This window comes from Hibiscus syriacus, unplaced genomic scaffold, assembly GCF_006381635.1.
Source record: "Hibiscus syriacus cultivar Baekdansim isolate YM2019G1 unplaced genomic scaffold, ASM638163v2 tig00112501_pilon, whole genome shotgun sequence".
Taxonomy (NCBI): domain Eukaryota; kingdom Viridiplantae; phylum Streptophyta; class Magnoliopsida; order Malvales; family Malvaceae; genus Hibiscus; species Hibiscus syriacus.
This window is the reverse complement of record NW_024063348.1, coordinates 692690-711857: the sequence shown is the minus strand read 5'-3', so window position 1 is coordinate 711857 and position 19168 is coordinate 692690. Positions and strand designations below refer to the sequence as shown.

Here is a 19168-nt window from a genome sequence, read left to right as displayed (position 1 = left end):
AGAAGAAAAAAGCACAAGAAGAAAGCCGCTAGAAAAAAAGTTTACAAATATAAAGTTTTAAAAGTATTAATTAGGTTAAAAACTATACATGCATATATAATCACATGTCATTATGTGTTTGGTTTAAATTTTATATGAAAATCATATATTTATAAAATATATAAACATAGAATGAAGTTATATTGATTACAATTCTAATTATTTATAAAAATTAAATTAAATCAAAATTAATGTATTAGACCACATATATAATGAGAAAATGGAACAGAAATAGAAAGACATACCGGGTTCATTCAAATTGATACATTTTTTCAGTCTGAATTACATAAGAAAAACTATAAATCAAAACCGGATATAGAGAGATAAAAATTCAAGAATTTAACTCGAAATTTTGGAATTGCAGAAGCGGAAAGCCACCAAACAAGGAAGCTCAAGCTGATTTAAAATTCGCAAAAACCTTGAAATAAAAACACTTTTAGCTTCTCAAATTCTCAATGATTTTGGAGAGTGCTGAGTATGTTCCAAAGAGTGATGAAACGACTCCCACTGCAATAACTATAACACAAAGAGTTGCCTATACAAAACAAGAAAGGAAATTTTTATTAGAATAGGCTGCAGTAAAATAGATAATAAAAGGCAAAAGATAAATTTTAAATGCAGTGAGTATTAGATACGAGTATCTGTTATAAGATACGATCGTACCTGCATTCGGGTTACTTTACCCCTCAAGATGCTTAAATAACAAGCTGGAGGAAGTATCAAGGTCTGTCATTCAAGAAATCATCAAAAATGAATTAATCTTCTGTTCTATGTCAAGTAGCAATGTACACAAATTCAATGGTGATTGTTAAATGATAAATATTCGTTTTTGTCTAAAGTTGTTTTCATTTATTTGGATGATCACATTTTTAATATCCACATATATTTTAAATTGAAGTGTTTGACACATAACTTAAGAATAATAAATAATTTGAATAATGAAATCGAGGAACATGTAAAGGTAAACTTACCACAAGCATTGTGAGCAAAGATCCTATTAATGACATGACCAATCCTGCAACAAGTGAAAAAATTTCAATATACATATAACTCCGCGGGTCGGTTTCGGTAAACATATTTATGTCAGACACATAACTTGTATCTAACACTCGCATATGAATCCGCAATTTAAACATCTTGTAAACGAATAAAACAGAGAAGAGGCGTACCAAAGAAGGGGATGGTGAGACCGACAATCAAGGTGGAGATCACAAGCGATGTTCTAATTAAGATGGCGTAGATGTGAGACTTAAGATGGCTTGATGGAATCAACTCTTCGAGACTCATTGCCACAGGTGACATTGTCAACGCATATGTTCGGTCTAAATTAAGGCAAAACACTGATTTTCTTATGAATGCATGAAAAGTTGTCTTAAAAGAAGTCTGGAATCTAAATCTGATTAATATAAATATAAAAAGAAAGGATATTTGGTAAATGGGTTGACAACCTGCAAAAAGAAAATAATTGAAGTTAACAGATGGGATATGATATGAAGGGAAAGTGAGTATATAATTATAATGGAAAGTGACAGGGAAAACTTACCGTAGTCCACACTGCAATCTTTGAAGCAATGAGATCTTTAGGCATATTAAGCGTAAACTGCGATTCCGTTGCTTCCCCAAACATCATGTAACCCATAACTGCAGTTCCAGCATACAACAATGAACAGATTGCAAAACTGCAAGGAAATAAATGAAAGAAAGATCGATAAGAACTAACATATTTATATGACTTTATGCAGGAATACATGTCAAAAAGGAGTATTAGACAAGGATATTTAAGAGAATAAAGAGTTCAAGTAATACTATTTCAGAAAAGTTACGGAATTGAAGTCATGTAAATAAATCCAAGGAACTTGATTTTACCAGGCCATAAGGACGGAAGGGAATTGATTAGGCTTTGCCATTGACGTATAGATGTTGGGGAAAACAGCATGTCCTGAATAGCAGTAACCATAGAGCCCAACAGCAACGGGAAGAGTAGCCATATTCAAGGGTTTTCCTTTGTTATGGAACCCAACATTGTCGAACAAACCAACCCAAAACAAGCAAAGTACTACCATGATTGATGCCACCACTCCACCAGCTATAAAACAATACGCTAAAACCATGTCACAAAATGTTGCTGAATGAACATTAACCAATAAATCGAACCATTACTCCTCCAGTAAATCTCTGTCTATGTCTGAATAGGTATCGGATATAAATACTTTGAGAAAAAAGTCGAATCCATGAATATATTAATGGAAGTATAGGTTTTCAGTTTGGAAACGTTATAGATCAATCTGTCTTACCGGAGATATAACTTAGAACACTGAGGTCTCTGAGCCAAACAGTGGGAAGAACAGCAAGGGTCGTTATCAAAGCAAACAGACGTTGCGGGCTTAACTCCAATCCACCCCAACTAATATATGCATTTGGGAATAATGATGCCAAGTTATCACCCTCTAAAATTATATACTCAACACAGCAAGCCTGCACATTTTTACGACTGTGTTAAGAAAGAATTCCTAACACAGACAGTTCAAGAACATCTACATCCAATACTCTTGTTTAAATCCGAGTAACAAAAAATAAATCCTTCAGCAGTGAACATGTGCATTAGAGAAAGAAGTTAAAGAAAGCGGAACAAAAAGCCAAAAAAGTAGGACCCCTGTTAGGAATCATTGCTTCTATTTTGTGTCCCCAGTGTGACTAGACAACTATTGGATTAATCAACGAAAATACAAAACATTCTTTCAGAAAAAGCTAGATGTACTTACATATAGCTCCGCGTATAAAATTATCTGCACCATAAATAAAAAAAGGAAATTGGCATCAGTGATCATTCAGTTTTTGTAAACTAGTGCTTACTTTGTTAGTTTCCCAGTTTTCTTCTTATTAAAAGGCAAACTTAAAGTCAATCAAAATATTGAATAAAAATATCAAACTGAACGACTCAATCAATGTAATCAACAAAAGGAAGAGACAGACTTACAGAGAGGGCGATTCTACCAGCAGTACCGAAAGCAGCTTGACCGATATCGGGGTAAGTTTCGAGACCAGGTTGACTGTCAAGGCATTGGCGCAAGAGCAGGCCAGTGTAAAATGAGAGCAGTGCAAATGTGAATAATATTATAAGCCCTAACCATCCCCCTTCTTTTGCTGCATAGGGGGTTGATAGGATCCCCACTCCACATAGCACATTAATCCCTGCATCCAACCCACATTAACAGAAAAATATAAACTAAGCAAACAAAACAAAATGCCAAACAGTTCACGTGACGATGGAGACAATAGGAATCAGCCTAGTTCAGTTTAAATTGAATTGATGTGACGCCAGAATTAGCCTAACTTGCTAGGTTTTTGTGGTCCACTATTGAAACGTCGGCACCAAGATTAAGGTTGGGAAGCTGTAGCAATCCTGGCATGGCATCTGGCCTTTTGATAGGCTCAGATCCGTGTTTTGAATAATCAAGTCGCTATAAAACCACAAAATCAAAGTTCAACTAAAATCATGTAAAATGGAAATAATAAAAACTGAAATCAAAATCAAGTCAAACATTGACGATTTTTTTGGGTAAATTACATGTTTGGCAGCTGAACTTTACTCTCTCTTATTTCATTCATTGTACTTTCAATTTTTTTTTAATTTGCTCATTGAACTTTATAGTTTATAGATTGAATTTTTTTGTCATCCCGCCATTAAATAATTAAACGGCGTTATGATATGAAGACCTACATCAAAAAGACGTCGTTTTGAATTCTTTAAAAAAAATCAAATTTTAGACTAAAACGAAGTCGTTTTGATTTAAATACGACCATGCCAAAACGCCGTTAATTTTTTAACATTAGAGTGATAAAAAAAATTCGAGTTATAAAGTTCAGTGAGTAAATTAAAAAAAATCAAAAGTACAATGAATGAAATAAGAGAGAAAATAAAGTTAAGTTATCAAAAGTGTAGTTTACCCTTGTTTTTTTCCCTAAACAATTTGATCTAATCCATAAACAATAGTTTCCATTAGTTGAATTTAGACATGACAGGTCGTATTTGTATTATAATACTAATATTTGAGATATTTATTGGTTGCGTTATCTTTTATATATAGAATCGCGTCAAGTTGAAACTAAATGGCAGATAATTGTTAAAAAGTTGGGGAATTGAAGGAGTTAAAACTAACCATTGAGAACAGCTTGACCATAAGAGCACTGTCGAGGGAGTGGAATTTCATGCGAGACTTTGGATGTTTTATCGTCTAGTCTTACAGATTGCCTTCTCGACGGGATAGGAGGCAGCAAGGTGTGAGAGCTTCGTCTATGAGGCTGTATTTGATCATCAACGGTAGGCAGTAATGGCTTCGTCGCTGCGGATAACGATTCTGGAGTGTGTCGTCTGGTTAACGACGATGAAAGATATGAACTGCTTAATCTTGAAAGAGTCGGAGTGCCTAAGAACCCGATGCTCGGCGATGGTACACTGCTGTATAAATCAATGGATTGCCTGTCAAGGAAATTTAACAGAAGCCGTTAGCACTTGACACTAGATGGTTTGAAGAAATGTTTCAAAGAAGTAACTCGACACTTAACAAAAGTATTATATTTTAATATATTAGTGCGTTATTAATGATTAGAAAATATAATTGTAATACCCAAAAATTTAGATAATGACCAAATTGTAAATTTTGAAAGTTCGATGGTCAAAGTAGAAAATTGAGAAAAAATTTAGGGAATTAAGTGATAAATTTCCTAAAAAGAATTTTATTCCATAAATAGATAGTTTACTCTTGAGAGTGGGGTTTTATAGAAATCATATTTTTGGATTTGAAATTTTAGTAAATAAAAATTAGAAATGGTTAAAGTCCGATAAGGAATCGATAATTTCGGTTCGAATTGGAACTTTAAAAAAATTTGAAGGGTGTTATAAAATGGTTGGAAATATTATTTTAATATTTTGGATCAGAGAAATTTGGTTTGGAATTGTGCAATTTTTCAGATTTAATCGAAACAGTGGAATTTAGTGACTAAAACGCAATTTTTTAAAATTCAAGGGGAATTTCGGAAATGAAAGAAATTAACTCATATTTGAATTTTTAATATGATAAGGATCAGATGGCTTGGTTATGTGGTGAATATGAAGATCCATTAAGGGTGATTTGGTCTTATCTCAACTAAATGAATATTATATTCATTTAAAGTGGAATGAAATGTAAATTAAGATGAGATGTTTCCCACATTTCATCCAAATTTGTGCATCTTCTTCTTCAATCAGACGTGGGCTTCTTCAAAGATCATGATTGATTTCTGATTGAAGCAGGTCAAGTATAAAAATGGTATATTGTGGACAATAGTAAGACACATATTTTGAAAGATATAAAGTGTCAAGGTGAGTGCAATACATGCATGACATTATACATGGATGTCTTATATATCATCAGAAAGACTTGCGATAAGTCGACCTTGTTTATCTTGACATGATATTTATGTCATTTATCATATATTTGACATATTCTAAAAATGTCAAAGGTTGAATATAAAATGCATGGATCACTGATTTTTGCATATGATGTTATTATGAACATATATGATTTTTATCATGAATGATATTTCGAGTATGAACTACCCAACGTTAAATGGTATTGATATACTTTGCCATGGATGGATCAAATAAAATTGACTATATGCCCAAGTATGTTATTGAGGTTCGATGGTATTAATGACATGCCATAGAGTATAGCAGCTGCAATATTAGGTAGCACTAGAGTGTCTAGAGAAGGCACATAGTGCATGCCTTAGTGTCTAGTGAAGACACGGTACAAACACTACGGTGTATTAGGTGTGTAAATCCCGACCTCAGCACTACGGTGCATTATTAGGTGAGCAAAGCTTGACCTCAGCACTTCGGTGCAATATTTGACTCCTATACTAGGTTCCTCATACTAGGTTCCTCATACTAGGTTCCTCATACAGTTAGACTATGGGCTATGATTTATGGTTTATTGGTAAAATAAGCTTACGAGCTTATGGAATAATGGCAAGTATATTGGTAAAATAAGCTTACGAGCTTATGGTATTAAATGGTAAGTATATTGATAAAATAAGCTTACGAGCTTATGGAATAAATGGTAAGTATATTGGTAAAATAAGCTTACAAGCTTATGAAATAAATGGTAAGTACATTGGTAAAATAAGCTTACGAACTTATGGATTAAATGGTAAGTATATTGATGAAATAAACTTACGAGCTTATGGTATAAATGGTAAGTATATTGGTAAAATATGCTTACGAGATTATGGGATAAATGGAAAATAAATGATAAGTAATTTTATATCATTTTTATCATTGTAAAATATTGGATATGCAAATAACATGATTTTATGGCATATTGAATTTTACATTGAAATTCATGCATGAATTGTATTGCACTGTTTACTGTTTTACATTGTCTCACTAAGTTTATACTTAGCGTGTGATGATTTTTACGCGTAGGTAAAAAGTCAGTATTGGAATAAAGAGTTCAAAGTGACATGAAGCATCGAATAGTATATTTCAATATCAGTAAGACATCCTATGAGGGAATTTGACTTAGATAGTGACATGTAATTTGATAATGTTCAATTTGTTTTGTTGAATTAATTTGGAAACAAATTGGTAAATTGATAGTAATGAAAGGTTAATTTGTATGAGTTTTATATGTAATTTTCGGAAGTTACTATAGCAGATAATGTAACAATGAACAGTAATGAACAGTACCCATGTTTGTTAAAATTTTCCAGTATATTAAAGGGGTACCGATTCCCCTGCTACAGGAATCGATTCTCCCACTATTCACTATTCATAAAAAAAATATTTTGTTTTAAATTTGTTATAACGAAACATAATTCATATAATTTGATATTTTATAATATCATTTACCATTTTAAGAAAATAAATTTAAAAATCTTTTGAATTGGAAATGGTTTTCGAAATTCGAATAACATCTATAATCTGTATAGATATAATTATACGGGTTATGGGTGTTACATTTATAAACAAATAATATCTTTACCAATGAATTTTGACACAAATAGTTGGAATTCAAGAATTTGAGCTTGTAAAGTTAAGTTCGAATCCTATCATCATCATTTTTAGTTGGTAATCTGTAAATTTCTATGTAAATCTTAATTGGATCCTAAGAATACCCTGATCCTGAATTGAAAAGTCATCTCTTACCTAAACTTTTAGGAAAAAAATAATAACAATATTATCGTTTAATCAGATATATAAAAAAATATATAAATAATATTAAATGAATATTATATGACATATGGTGTAATAAGCCCCATAGAGGAGGATTCACGTTACAACATGAACAGCGCCCAATTCAATAATTGCATATGCAATTGTTGGCCAACTGTTTCAAAACATTCACCTTTCGTCTCAATCATCATTTAGTACTTGAAGATCCCACTTAACACGAGTCATCTCATGAGACTCAAACATGACAGGTTGGACCTGACCCAATCGAGTCTAGTTTTTTTTTTAATTCGGATTTAGGTATGGTCAAATCGAGTTTTTTTTAAAGTGTTGTTCGGGTCAGATTCGGATTTAGAGTGAAAAATATTAGATCCGACCTAAAAAAATAATTTTACCTTATATATATATATAATTACAATGATAACCCTCTATATATTATTTTTTTCAATTAAATCACTATTTTTATTGAATAAAAAATAATATTTTTTATTATTTCGGGTTGGGTCGGATTGGATTCGGATTTTATCTCAAAAAATCGATTTGGATTCGATTCGGGTGAATGATATATATTTTTCGGGTTAGGTCGGGTCGGCCAACCTGACCCAAACCCATCCCTAAGTGTAGCCCGTGCTCTTGCTTTGATAGTTTCTTAGGATAATCATCTAATATAGTTACTTATTTTTATTATTATATCATAACTAAATAATTTATACAATTTACAATTTAATTAACAGATTGCAAATATACTTTATATTAAACTTTAAATGGATCACAACAATTACAAAAAATGATCTTATTAATATTTGCAGAAGATATTCATACCCCAAGTTGTATCTAAGAAGAAAGTAGTATATAGTGAGAGAGAAAGGGAAATGACCTGTAACTTTGAGGCCATGAAGTGTTGTAAGAGCTGGGTTTATTTTGCTGCTGATTTTCGGCCGATGAATCTGAAGCATCTGATTCATTTCCATCAACTCCTTCACCGTTGAATACCTTCTCTTCATCTTCTTCCTCTTCGCTCTCAATGTAAAAACTATTTTCCGACACTGATTTCTTCATTTTCTTCCCAAGTTTCTTGGGAAAATCGAAAGAAATCCGATTAAGAAAAAAATTCTACGAAACAAAAAAGGAAAAGAAAAACCCAGTTTTGCTTACCTTAAATTGAGGTATTCAATAATGTTCTTTGTCCGGTGATTTGGCTGTTTTGGAATGTTGTTTTCCACCTACAAAATGTTCATTAAGCTGCATGAGAAAATGAGAGGGAATTTGTAAAGATTGTGTTCTTGATATTAAAATACTGAAAACGGCAGTCAAAATGGTTTGCAAATTGTAAAGAATGTGAAGCGTAGGAATTAATTAAGAATAAGAGTTTGTATGTTCTGTTTGGTTTGTGCAAGACAGAAAACTCGGCTGAAGTGACAAAAAAAAAACTTCTCTTCAAGACATTTATTTTTTTCCTTCAGCTCAGTTTCTCAGGAATCAAACAGGATCATAAACAAACTCTAAAAATAAGTAGCAAAAAGAATAGAAAGCATAATTTTCCCAGCAACACTAAACAGAAACCATTTTCCGTGTACCTACAAAGATTTAAACTACAAACTGAAACTGAAACAGAAAGAGTTCAAGATCTGTATGAAGAAGAAGAAACAATATGGAAAACCAATCACACCTTAAGAGACTGCTAGAAACAGAGAGAAAAAGTTGTCTGTTGATTTGATTTGCTTGAATTGTTTCTCTCAAATATATAAATAAATCAATCAATCAATAAAGTATTTTTTTTCTCAAATTGAATTATTCATATGAGCGTCACGAAGATAAAAACCCTAATAATTTATTATTTATTTCTTTAAAGAAATATACGAAGCTGTAAATGTATGTCCAATGGATTTTTCCTGCAAAACTTGGTGCCACTCACTACCCGACAACTATTTCTAAAATTCCTAATATACGTATGATATTTGATTATTATAAATTCATATTTTTAAGATTTTAAATTTTATAAAATTAATTGTTTGATTTGGGAAAAAATCCAATGCAATATTTTAATTAAATTAATTATGACTAGTCAATTTTAAATAACTAACATTCTTTATTAGTATTAGAATAACCTTAAATAACTCGAATTGAATTTAATTACCGATTAAATTAATGGACACGATTAAATTAACCCTCTTCTTCCTATCTCAGAATAATTACTTTATTTAAATATGAAAATTTGAATTGCACCACTTATATAGTAAGTAATATATGAACAATAAATATCCGGTAATTACGCCATAAATGGTAGCATTTATTTCATAGAAAAAGTTAGAAAGAATCACAAGATGTGATTTATGAAGTTGATTCTTATATTATGTTTGATTATTGTTGCCATTTTTACTCTGAATTTACAGCTTATTACTAAATCTTGCATGATACAAGAACAAACAATAACTCACTTTTGCAAGTATTTAACTAATTCATAAAAAACATATTTCATTTTTAGAATTATTTGTATTTAAAAATAATATAAAATAAATCCATTGAGTGGTCTAAGTAGTAAAAAAATAATATTTTCTCCCTGGATGACCTAAGTTTGAGCTGTTGCGTTTGCAGAGTATATGCAAGTTGCAATTATTGGGAAAACTTTTAAACAAATACTATCTTGTAATCACCTTAAACTATTAGAAATAATATAAAATGAAATTATATTTTCAAATATAATTTAATTCATCTATATGAATATATGATATTAATTTTTGAGGTTCTTGTTCACTCGTGCATATAGTGATAAGTCATTCATATGTATATCAAAGTGTAAGGTTATTTAAGAAAAACATAAATTAATATTATATTTTTGTTAAGTAGAAAGATATTATATTTTTAAGGTAAATATTTCCTTTAACCATATATATATATAACTATAGTATTACATAAGAAACATTTAAAAGTATTATATAGTCTATGCTTAAATCATAAAACAGACGACATCTGTAGTTCATGAAAAAATCTGTATTTCATACAAAAAAAGGGTGAAAATATATGAGATATAAAAAATATATAAATATATAATAAACATTGACATTATAAATTTAATTTGTACAAAAGTACTACATTTATAAATAAAGTGACAAATACAAATATCAAATAGTATATTAAAAACCCATCTTTTATTTTTGTTGTAAATATAAATTTTAATTTTTGTTGTGATTATAAATTATGCAACAGTAATTGGTTTTATGATATTTTAACAAATACATGCGATGGAGAAAAGAAATTTAAAATATTATTCAAATAATAATTTGTTTCAAATTTAAATAATGTATTTAAAGGTTTCTTAAAGAATAAAGATTCAATTCAAACATTTACTGAAAAAATTATAACTATTGTGACCACTAACCTTTTTCATTAACTTTAAATGATTACTTAAAGGATGTAATCCATCTATTTTCTATTCATTAGAAAAACTATATTAGTTTCATTTTTATTTATTTATTCACAAATTGAATTATAATTCATAATAAATCATTATTGATTCCACAGGAACATGATATTCCTTTGTCCAAATCTCATTCATATTACCGTCTTGCTTGCGTTGTTGATTTTCCACTTCTCAAATTTATGTACATGTGCTTCTAATTATCCTTTACAAAACGACAAATCCAGCCAAATTATTTGACACTGGTTGGATGTAAACTATATTTAATAAATTATATGGTGAATTTATTAAATTATTTTATTTAAAATTAATAATTACCGTTATCTAGAAGGATTTAATGAAAAAATCATTAAAATATTTTTTTATTAATTTAGGATGTTTACAATTAGAGTATCTGTTCTAAAGACTATTAACTATCTGACAAGGAATATTTAAAGTCTCTATGCAGTCTCTGGTGCTCGAACCTTGGATCTCTAAGAATAACAACCATTCATTTAACCACTGAGATAACTTGATTCGTACAAAATCATAAAAATATAAAACAAAAGAAACATATATGAAAAAATTAATTCATCTCAAATACAAAGTTAATGTACATATTTTAAATTAAAATTATGTTCAACATATTTAACATGCATTAGCATGAAAATTTATTAAAATAAAAGACAAATCATAGCACAAAAATATATTTATAAATTTAACTTAGAAGAATTGGAACAGGTAGTCAAATTAACTAAGTATTTTAGATTGGTTAACTCTTTCTTTTAATAGTTTGATGTGATAATGATATAATATATTTCTAGATATTTTTTAAATTTATTGACAATGTACACACATCTTGCAGACAAAATTACTTAAACCCAAAACCTCTAAAGAAAATAACACTATCATTTTCCCTTAAAATCATTAAATCATTAATAAAGTACATTTCATCATATCAATATTTTGATAGGACCAGCTGAATCAACACTCTTATATAATGATATATATATATATTTTATTTAGAATATGTATATATATAAATGAAAGTGAGATACACAACATGATATATATTATTCCACTATTAATAATAATATTTTTCTTACAAATTACTTTTTAACTGTGAAAGCTTCTAAAACCAAAAATATTACGTAAGAGTCTACCAACTTGACCAATTGGTTCAAGTTATCAAGTTGTTGGTTGACCATGATATATATGAACCGTACATCTATATTCCAATATCAGATTTAAGAGATATTATTTGTAGGATATAAAATTAAATATTATTAACAGAACGAAGAAGGGAAAAATAATGATTTGCATGTAATGTACATCACTGTAGATCCAGTCTGGGTTCAAAGGACAATGTAAAAGATGTTAATTTTTTTTCAGTCTTAAAATAAAAAATCCAAATCTATGCACATGGACCATTTCGTGATTGTCTGCTGAATGGATCAGAATGCAAGTCTATAATCTATTGGAAATCAACTTCAATCATAAAAAATGCATATATAAATATAATAATTCAATCTCACTCAAAATCATAATAACAACAATAATTAATATAATAAAGTTTAATTGCATATAAATTTATTTTACCCAGTTAGATATTTGAATTATTTTTTGGGTCAAATTATATATTTTTTATTAGTTTACTTTTTTTAAATCAATGTAGATGTTCGAACCAGAAATCTCTAAAAAGAACAAAACTCATTTTTACTCTAAGTGTACTAATCAAACTAAATATTTAAATCATCATTAATAATCACTTTTTAACGAAAAATGACGAGTTTGAAATATATGAATAGTTGGATGACCATTATTGTAATTTTTAATAATCTATTGGACTTAACAAAGAAACATCTTATGGTTAGAGGATCATTTTATAACTTTTAATAGTCGGGGGACTCAACAAAATAACACCCTATAGACAGGGATCATTTGTGTACTTTACCCTTAAATAATTAATGACGTTATGATATGATACATGAAACAAAAATAATGTTATTTTGAAAAATCAAATTTAGACTAAAACGGCCCTATAAAATCACTTTTCCTTTTTTTTTTCCTTTAATTTTATCTCACTCTTTCAAGATTTTGATCATTACCCATCGAGTATAGCCACTGTATCAACCATCGTTGTGTGTCGTTAATGACGATCGATGAGTCTCAAAATTTTTCATTAAACTCATTTTTCTCTCTTGAGCGAGAATTTAATGTTTGTTTTAACTAAAAATACATCGAACTCCGCAAACTTAATTTTGAACATTTTAATTTTAATTTCTTATTCTTCGATCTTCGTCATTCGTTATTGGATAGAGTCTAAACAGAAATATATTACTCCCCGCACCAAAAAAGATAATATGATCATTGGAAAAAGTGAGGTGAATTCATTGATGAATTTAATAATTAAATTAAATTCATATAATTTCTTAATATTAATATGATATATCTTTTTGATTATTTCATATTTTTTTATCTGTTAAAAGATATTATCTCTTTAAATTTCAATATTAATGAGATAACTATCTTTAGTAAATCTTTTATAAGAATTCCACAAAAATATTGTGCTAACCTTTTAGGTTAAACACAATTCATAATTCAAGAATTTGGAAACAACTTAATTATTTTTCTCTTCCTTTAGTTTTTAGTTGATAGATGAAGACAAGGGATATTCGTGATCTTTATAGTTGTGTTATTGTATGTTGATCATTTAGTTGTTGTATGATGAGAGACAGACGACCAACAATTTCGAGCACCAAATGATTAATTGAAAATATATTTAAACAAACTATTTAGCGACATGGCTTAACTAGTATCCAATAGGTTGATTTATCGGATAGAGTATTTATTACAATGTCGATTTTTTTATTACTTAAGAAGTTTAATTTCGTTTGTTTCATTATCTCGGGTATGATTATCGTATCAGATTGTTATCCTTCTAATAATCTTAAGACAAAATTTAATTATTTCTTCTATCATTCTTTAATCCGAGATGATTCAAAAATTGTGGTAAAATCGAGATATCAAATAATTTTTTTGGGATTTATCTTGTCATTTAAAGGATAGTGGACAAATTTGTTTAACATAAATTATCATTTAAATAACAATGATTATTCATTTTTTTTAGAATGTTGATTATATCTAATAACAAAATAAAAAATAAGAAATAATTAATTTTTTATTTATTAAAATTATCGCTAATTCCAATTTTGTTATTTTTATCTTATTTTTTCTTTTTCTTTTTCAATTTTTATCGCCTCATATTATTATACCTCTATCAATAACTTCTCTTTACATTTATAGGCCGATCAGCTTGGTTTGATATAAAACGGGGACTTGGACAAGAGTGCACGTTATCCCTCTTTTAGTCATGAATTCCCTTAGGTGACGTTTGGTTCGTTGAAGGAATTGGAATTTGTAGGAATTAGAATCCAATTCCATATACTGTTTGGTTGACAGGAAATGGAATTGGAATCCAATTCCATATTATGTTTGTTTCGTAGACATGTCAGATGAATTTGGTATCAGTACTGTAAAATGACAGAATTACCCTTCTTATTTTTTTGCTTTATTTTAGGTTATTTTACAACTTACATGTAGTAATATATTATAAAAAATTAAAAAATATTAAATTTTCATTTTATTGATTAATTATTCATTTCAATAAATTATAAAAATCATGCTAATAAACATTATAAGTTAAAATCATCGCAATCAAAATATGTTAATAAGTTACCAAAAGATAGAACAATATTTCGATACATTCCAATCGGAGTATGTTAATTAGTTACAAAAAAATATACCAAAAATTATTTTTATTTAATATATGAATTAGAAACTCGACCCGACACGACTCAAAATAATAAAAAAATTATTTTTATTCAATAAAAACATTGACTTAATTGAAAAAAATTATATATAGAAGGGTATTATTGTAATTATTCCTAAATATATAAGGTAAAATTATATATATTTTTCGGGTCGGTCCGATTTTTTTCACCCTAAACCCGAACCCGACCCGACCCGAATATCACACTTAAAAAACATGACCCGAACAAAATAAAGTTTCATCCGACCCGACCCGAATATATGAATTAGAAATCCGACCCGAAATAATAAAAAAAATTATTTTTATTTAATAAAAACAATGACTTAATCCAACCCGACCCGAATTATATATATTTTTGGGTCGGTCCCATTTTTTACCCTAAACCTGAACCCGACCCGAATATCACACTTAAAAAACCCCGACCGACTCGACCCGAATATCACACTTAAAAAACCCGACCCGAACAAAATAAAGTTTCATCCGTCCCGACCCGAATATATGAATTAGAAATCCAACCAGACCCGACCCGAAATAATAAAAAAATATTTTTATTTAATAAAAACAGTGACTTAATCCGACCCGACCCGAATTATATATATTTTCGGGTCGGTCCCCTTTTTTCACCCTAAACCCGAACTCAACCTGAATATCACACTTAAAAAAACCCGATCCGACCCGACCAAAATAAAGTTTCACCCGACCCGACCCAAATATATGAATTAGAAACCTGACCTGACCCGAAATAATAAAAAAATATTTTTATTCAATATATGAATAAGTTACCAAAAGATTGATTAGGGTAGTATGGTCAAATTTCAATTCCCTCCAACAAGAGAATTGAATTTTATCAGGGATTTCAATTCCCTTAAAAAACTTGAACCAAACATGGAAAAGTGGTAGAATTGAATTACAATTCTCACTAATTTCAAGGGATTCCATCTAATCAAACGCCACCTTAGTTTGTTATTGGGAAAGCTTGTGAGATGCCTCTTAGTGGGTTGTGATTGGTGATGAGCACCTACGCGGTTATAATTAAAATTAAAAGAAAAATTTACGTTGGCACCTACGCGGCCCAAATTTTATAAAAAATAAAAATCAAGTCAACACTATGTTAGGGAAATAAACAATTGGTGATCAAAATAAGAATAATTTAAAAGTTTAATAATTAAATTAAAAAGATTTAAGTTTTATCGAGTAAAATAGAAATAAGAGTAAAGTTAATCGATTTTTTAAAATATTTTATAATATATATTCTTCTATTTTTAAATATTTTTCTTATAAATTTGGTAATTTGCTTTACACTAAATTAAACTTTTAATATCAAACAAAATAATCAATTATGTTGTTAAATTGTTCCATAATAAATCTAAAAACTATGATCAATTACTTTGAAAAATTTTAATCAATGTGATAACCGTGAACACGATGCTTTTTGTTAGATTCTCCATTGTTTTAATTTCTGAGGAATAACATTTTGTTTCGTAGGGACGCATTTCAAATAATTCATAGCGATTTTTTTGTATTTTTTTATTTTAATCAACTCTGCTATAATTATAATTATACTGATTCATAAAATAAAATGTATTCTTATCCACACGTCACACTGCATGATCTTGACACCTCGTAAACAATTCGCATCTCTACTACTGTTTCCCTAAAATAAAAATTATTAAATTACATAAAATACAATTTTAAAGGGTTTCTCAGTTCTCATTGCCATGACCCCTTTTTTTTTATGATTTCTTACTCTTATCTTTTTTCTTTCTTTCAGATTTCTTACTTTTTCCTGCTAAATCTATCGGTAATTTTTTGAATTTCATTGATAATTTATGAGGAAATTTGTTTTAGTATTGTTATTCCGCGTTTGTATAAGAGAAAAATTAACTCAATAAATATGGGTTTGTTAGAAATTAATTGAAACTTTGTTTTCTATTGTACTAAAAAAATTAAAATAAAATAAAAACATTTCAAATTTTCAATATTTCATAAATGATGCTATTTTGAGGTCTAAACAGTCCTTTCAAAATTACATCATTTCAAGATTTTAAATACTCTTTTAAAATTTATGTGTATAAATATCCAAGAATAATTATAATATATAGTATTCGAAACGTTAATAACAAATTTCTTTCTATAAATAATTCTAATTTATCATCAAAATAGGTTATTATCACTAAATCAAATATAATATATATACGGCGGCTAGTAATTATCCTTTAAAGCTAAGAAGACATTTCATATATGTGCTCTGAGGATGATGTATACGACTAAGACTCTTTTTTGATGATGTATGTACTCAACTAAAAGTTGTCCACCAGCCATATTAAGTACCTTACCAAATATATTTATATACATAGCTATTTGTTTTTTTTAACTAAGTTTTGACGGCCTCAACTTGTAAAATTCAAAGAAGAGCCTAACAAAGCAGACAAAAAGTGACTGCAAAAACAAATTTTATTAGTTTTCTATGGCATTAGTGGGGGGAAAAGAGCAAAAGGTATCTACAGATTCAACCACTGGAATCTACCCTGATTCCACTTGATTTATTATATCCAAGATTCTACTCTGATTCTTTTGTGTGCCCTATGGATTTCCCCCTTCATAATATCATCCTTCGATAGATGTGATTATTAGTAATAAAATTGAGTACTGGGTTTTGCATGTGGGCGTATTTGAGTCATGGGTTTGGATTGGGTATTGGGTTTGGGTTTGGGTTGAGTACAGGGTGACGTAGGGTAAATGTTAAATATAAAAATCAAGAATAATCAAAAGTTAGATAAATTTAAATTTATTTATTTATAAATTAACTGAATATTACTATTAAAATTTAATCTAAATATTAATTTTTATTAAATATCTAAAAATTTAAACTAAATATTATTATCAACACGCAAATAAAGTATCAAAATGTTTTGCCACGCATACAATGCACAATCACAGTTTAATATTTCAAACAAAAATCAAATATTTGTGTTTAAGTAAAATATTTTTTATTTACTTCTACTCTCCATCAACTTTTAAAAAATGCTTTTACAGTAAATTAATGGAACCTTAGAAACAATCGAAGACAAATATGAGAAATATCGAAATAAACTAAGGGTTTATTTTTTAAAGTAGATCATTTTTGAAATTATAATTAAACCTAAATCAGCAATGGTGGATCCATGAATTAAAAAATGGGAGTCCAAAATAAATATTATAATATTCACTGGTTTAGACTCAAACAAGAAATTGACAGTTGAGTAGAGTGGGGTTTGGGTCTGTGTGAATTTGAACTAAAACACAAAACAGAAGCTTTAGTTATAGGTGAAATGAATGGTTAAAAATGATATATATTATTTTAATCAATAGTTTTTAATTTAAAATATGAAATAAAAGGTTGACACATGTTTTTAACTTTCTACTCACGTCATTTGAGCATAATTTTTTTTTAAAAAAGTCAGCAGAAAAGTAAAAAAAAAAATTGTGCAGAATTTTTAAGTTTTGATATAATATATTAAGTGTTGATATTTTTTTTTATGAAAAATGGGTATGCAATTGCTACTCCTGCGCCACTGCCTAAATGATTCTGTACACTCGAGGGTTCTACGGTAAACTTACGCCATTTCTTTCGAAGGTTTTTATTGTCTTTGCATGGAAGCACGTTCTAAAAGTCAAACTTCGAATTCAATTTGCCACGTCAACAAAGAAGATTTTAGATTTGAAACCTGTGAATGCAACAATCTGCCACGTCAATCTGTACAGCTTTGATCCAGGGATCTTCAAAATCAAGCTTTGTTGGAAGTGGTTGAGATCTTGCATGCTGGCCAAGCCCAATCTTTCACCTTTCAATATTTTCTCCAGATTTATATACACGTGGCTTATTATTAAGGCAGACAGATGACGGAGATGACGTGTAAAGGTTTTTCACGGTAGTTAAAACGAAGGCTGGCTAAATTGGGTACGCTACTACTTCCACGTGCTCCAATCATAACTCTCCACGTTTATGATATTCAGAACGTTGACTTCTTTTCCTAGTCGATTATATATATCTTTATTTCCCCAAACTGCACATCGTCATGGGGACAATGTTTGACTCATTCTTTTATCTCTTTTTTATTTATTTTTTTTACAAGAAAATAAATTCGAATTAATGTAAATTTATCAAGATTAATATATCTTAAATTTGGTAAATTATAACACATCAATATACATATATAAGTTCCTGTATATATATATATGTTATTGTTTATGAAATATAAACTCAGAGATTACATATAAGTATTAGATACAATAATAACATATAACAAGTTTTAACTTCATGTCAAATAAATACTAATTGCTTAACAAATACATGGGAAAATTATAACGATAAACTGTATAAGTAAGGAATTAATGCAATAGAAAAGTAGTTGACTTTTGACGAGATAATGATTAGAACGAAAAGATATAGATAAAGTAGTTATCTATTTGAAAATTTTAAATTATTGTATATATATATATTTTATTAATAATCTATTTTTACCTCATAAAATTTTATAAATTCGTACTCATAATATAAAATCCTATGTATACGTCTACTAATTGCTATTAAAGCCTATGATGATAGCGAGTTATGGAATGCACGAGCTTCATCACTTTGCATTGTTCAAAAGGAAAACTATCCCATTGTTCACCGGACCAAGTTGTACTATGACCAGCTAGCATT

General features: G+C 28.9%; 1 protein-coding gene across 1 annotated transcript; it reads right to left on the bottom strand.

The window, feature by feature from the left end:
• Nucleotides 1-369: 369 nt before the first annotated feature.
• Nucleotides 370-8937, bottom strand: LOC120180738 (amino acid transporter AVT1C-like). Its single transcript, XM_039186029.1, has 14 exons — nt 8922-8937; nt 8408-8475; nt 8130-8326; nt 4200-4519; nt 3017-3231; nt 2802-2825; nt 2334-2514; nt 1906-2125; nt 1583-1718; nt 1468-1487; nt 1209-1354; nt 1011-1054; nt 703-765; nt 370-574 (listed from the first exon to the last, which is right to left on the bottom strand). Exons 3-14 carry the CDS (start codon nt 8309-8311, stop codon nt 476-478), a joined length of 1650 nt encoding a protein of 549 aa, XP_039041960.1. The 5' UTR covers nt 8312-8326; nt 8408-8475; nt 8922-8937; the 3' UTR covers nt 370-475.
• Nucleotides 8938-19168: the final 10231 nt, after the last annotated feature.

Coding starts and splice junctions, on each gene's coding strand:
- LOC120180738 (XM_039186029.1), bottom strand. CDS start 8,311: ATGAAGAAATCAGTGTCGGAAAATAGTTTTTACATTGAGAGCGAAGAG. Junction 1,488..1,582: donor AGATTGCAGTGTGGACTACG/GTAAGTTTTCCC, acceptor TTCTTTTTGCAG/GTTGTCAACCCATTTACCAA. Junction 1,355..1,467: donor GTTGTCAACCCATTTACCAA/ATATCCTTTCTT, acceptor TTTAGACCGAAC/ATATGCGTTGACAATGTCAC.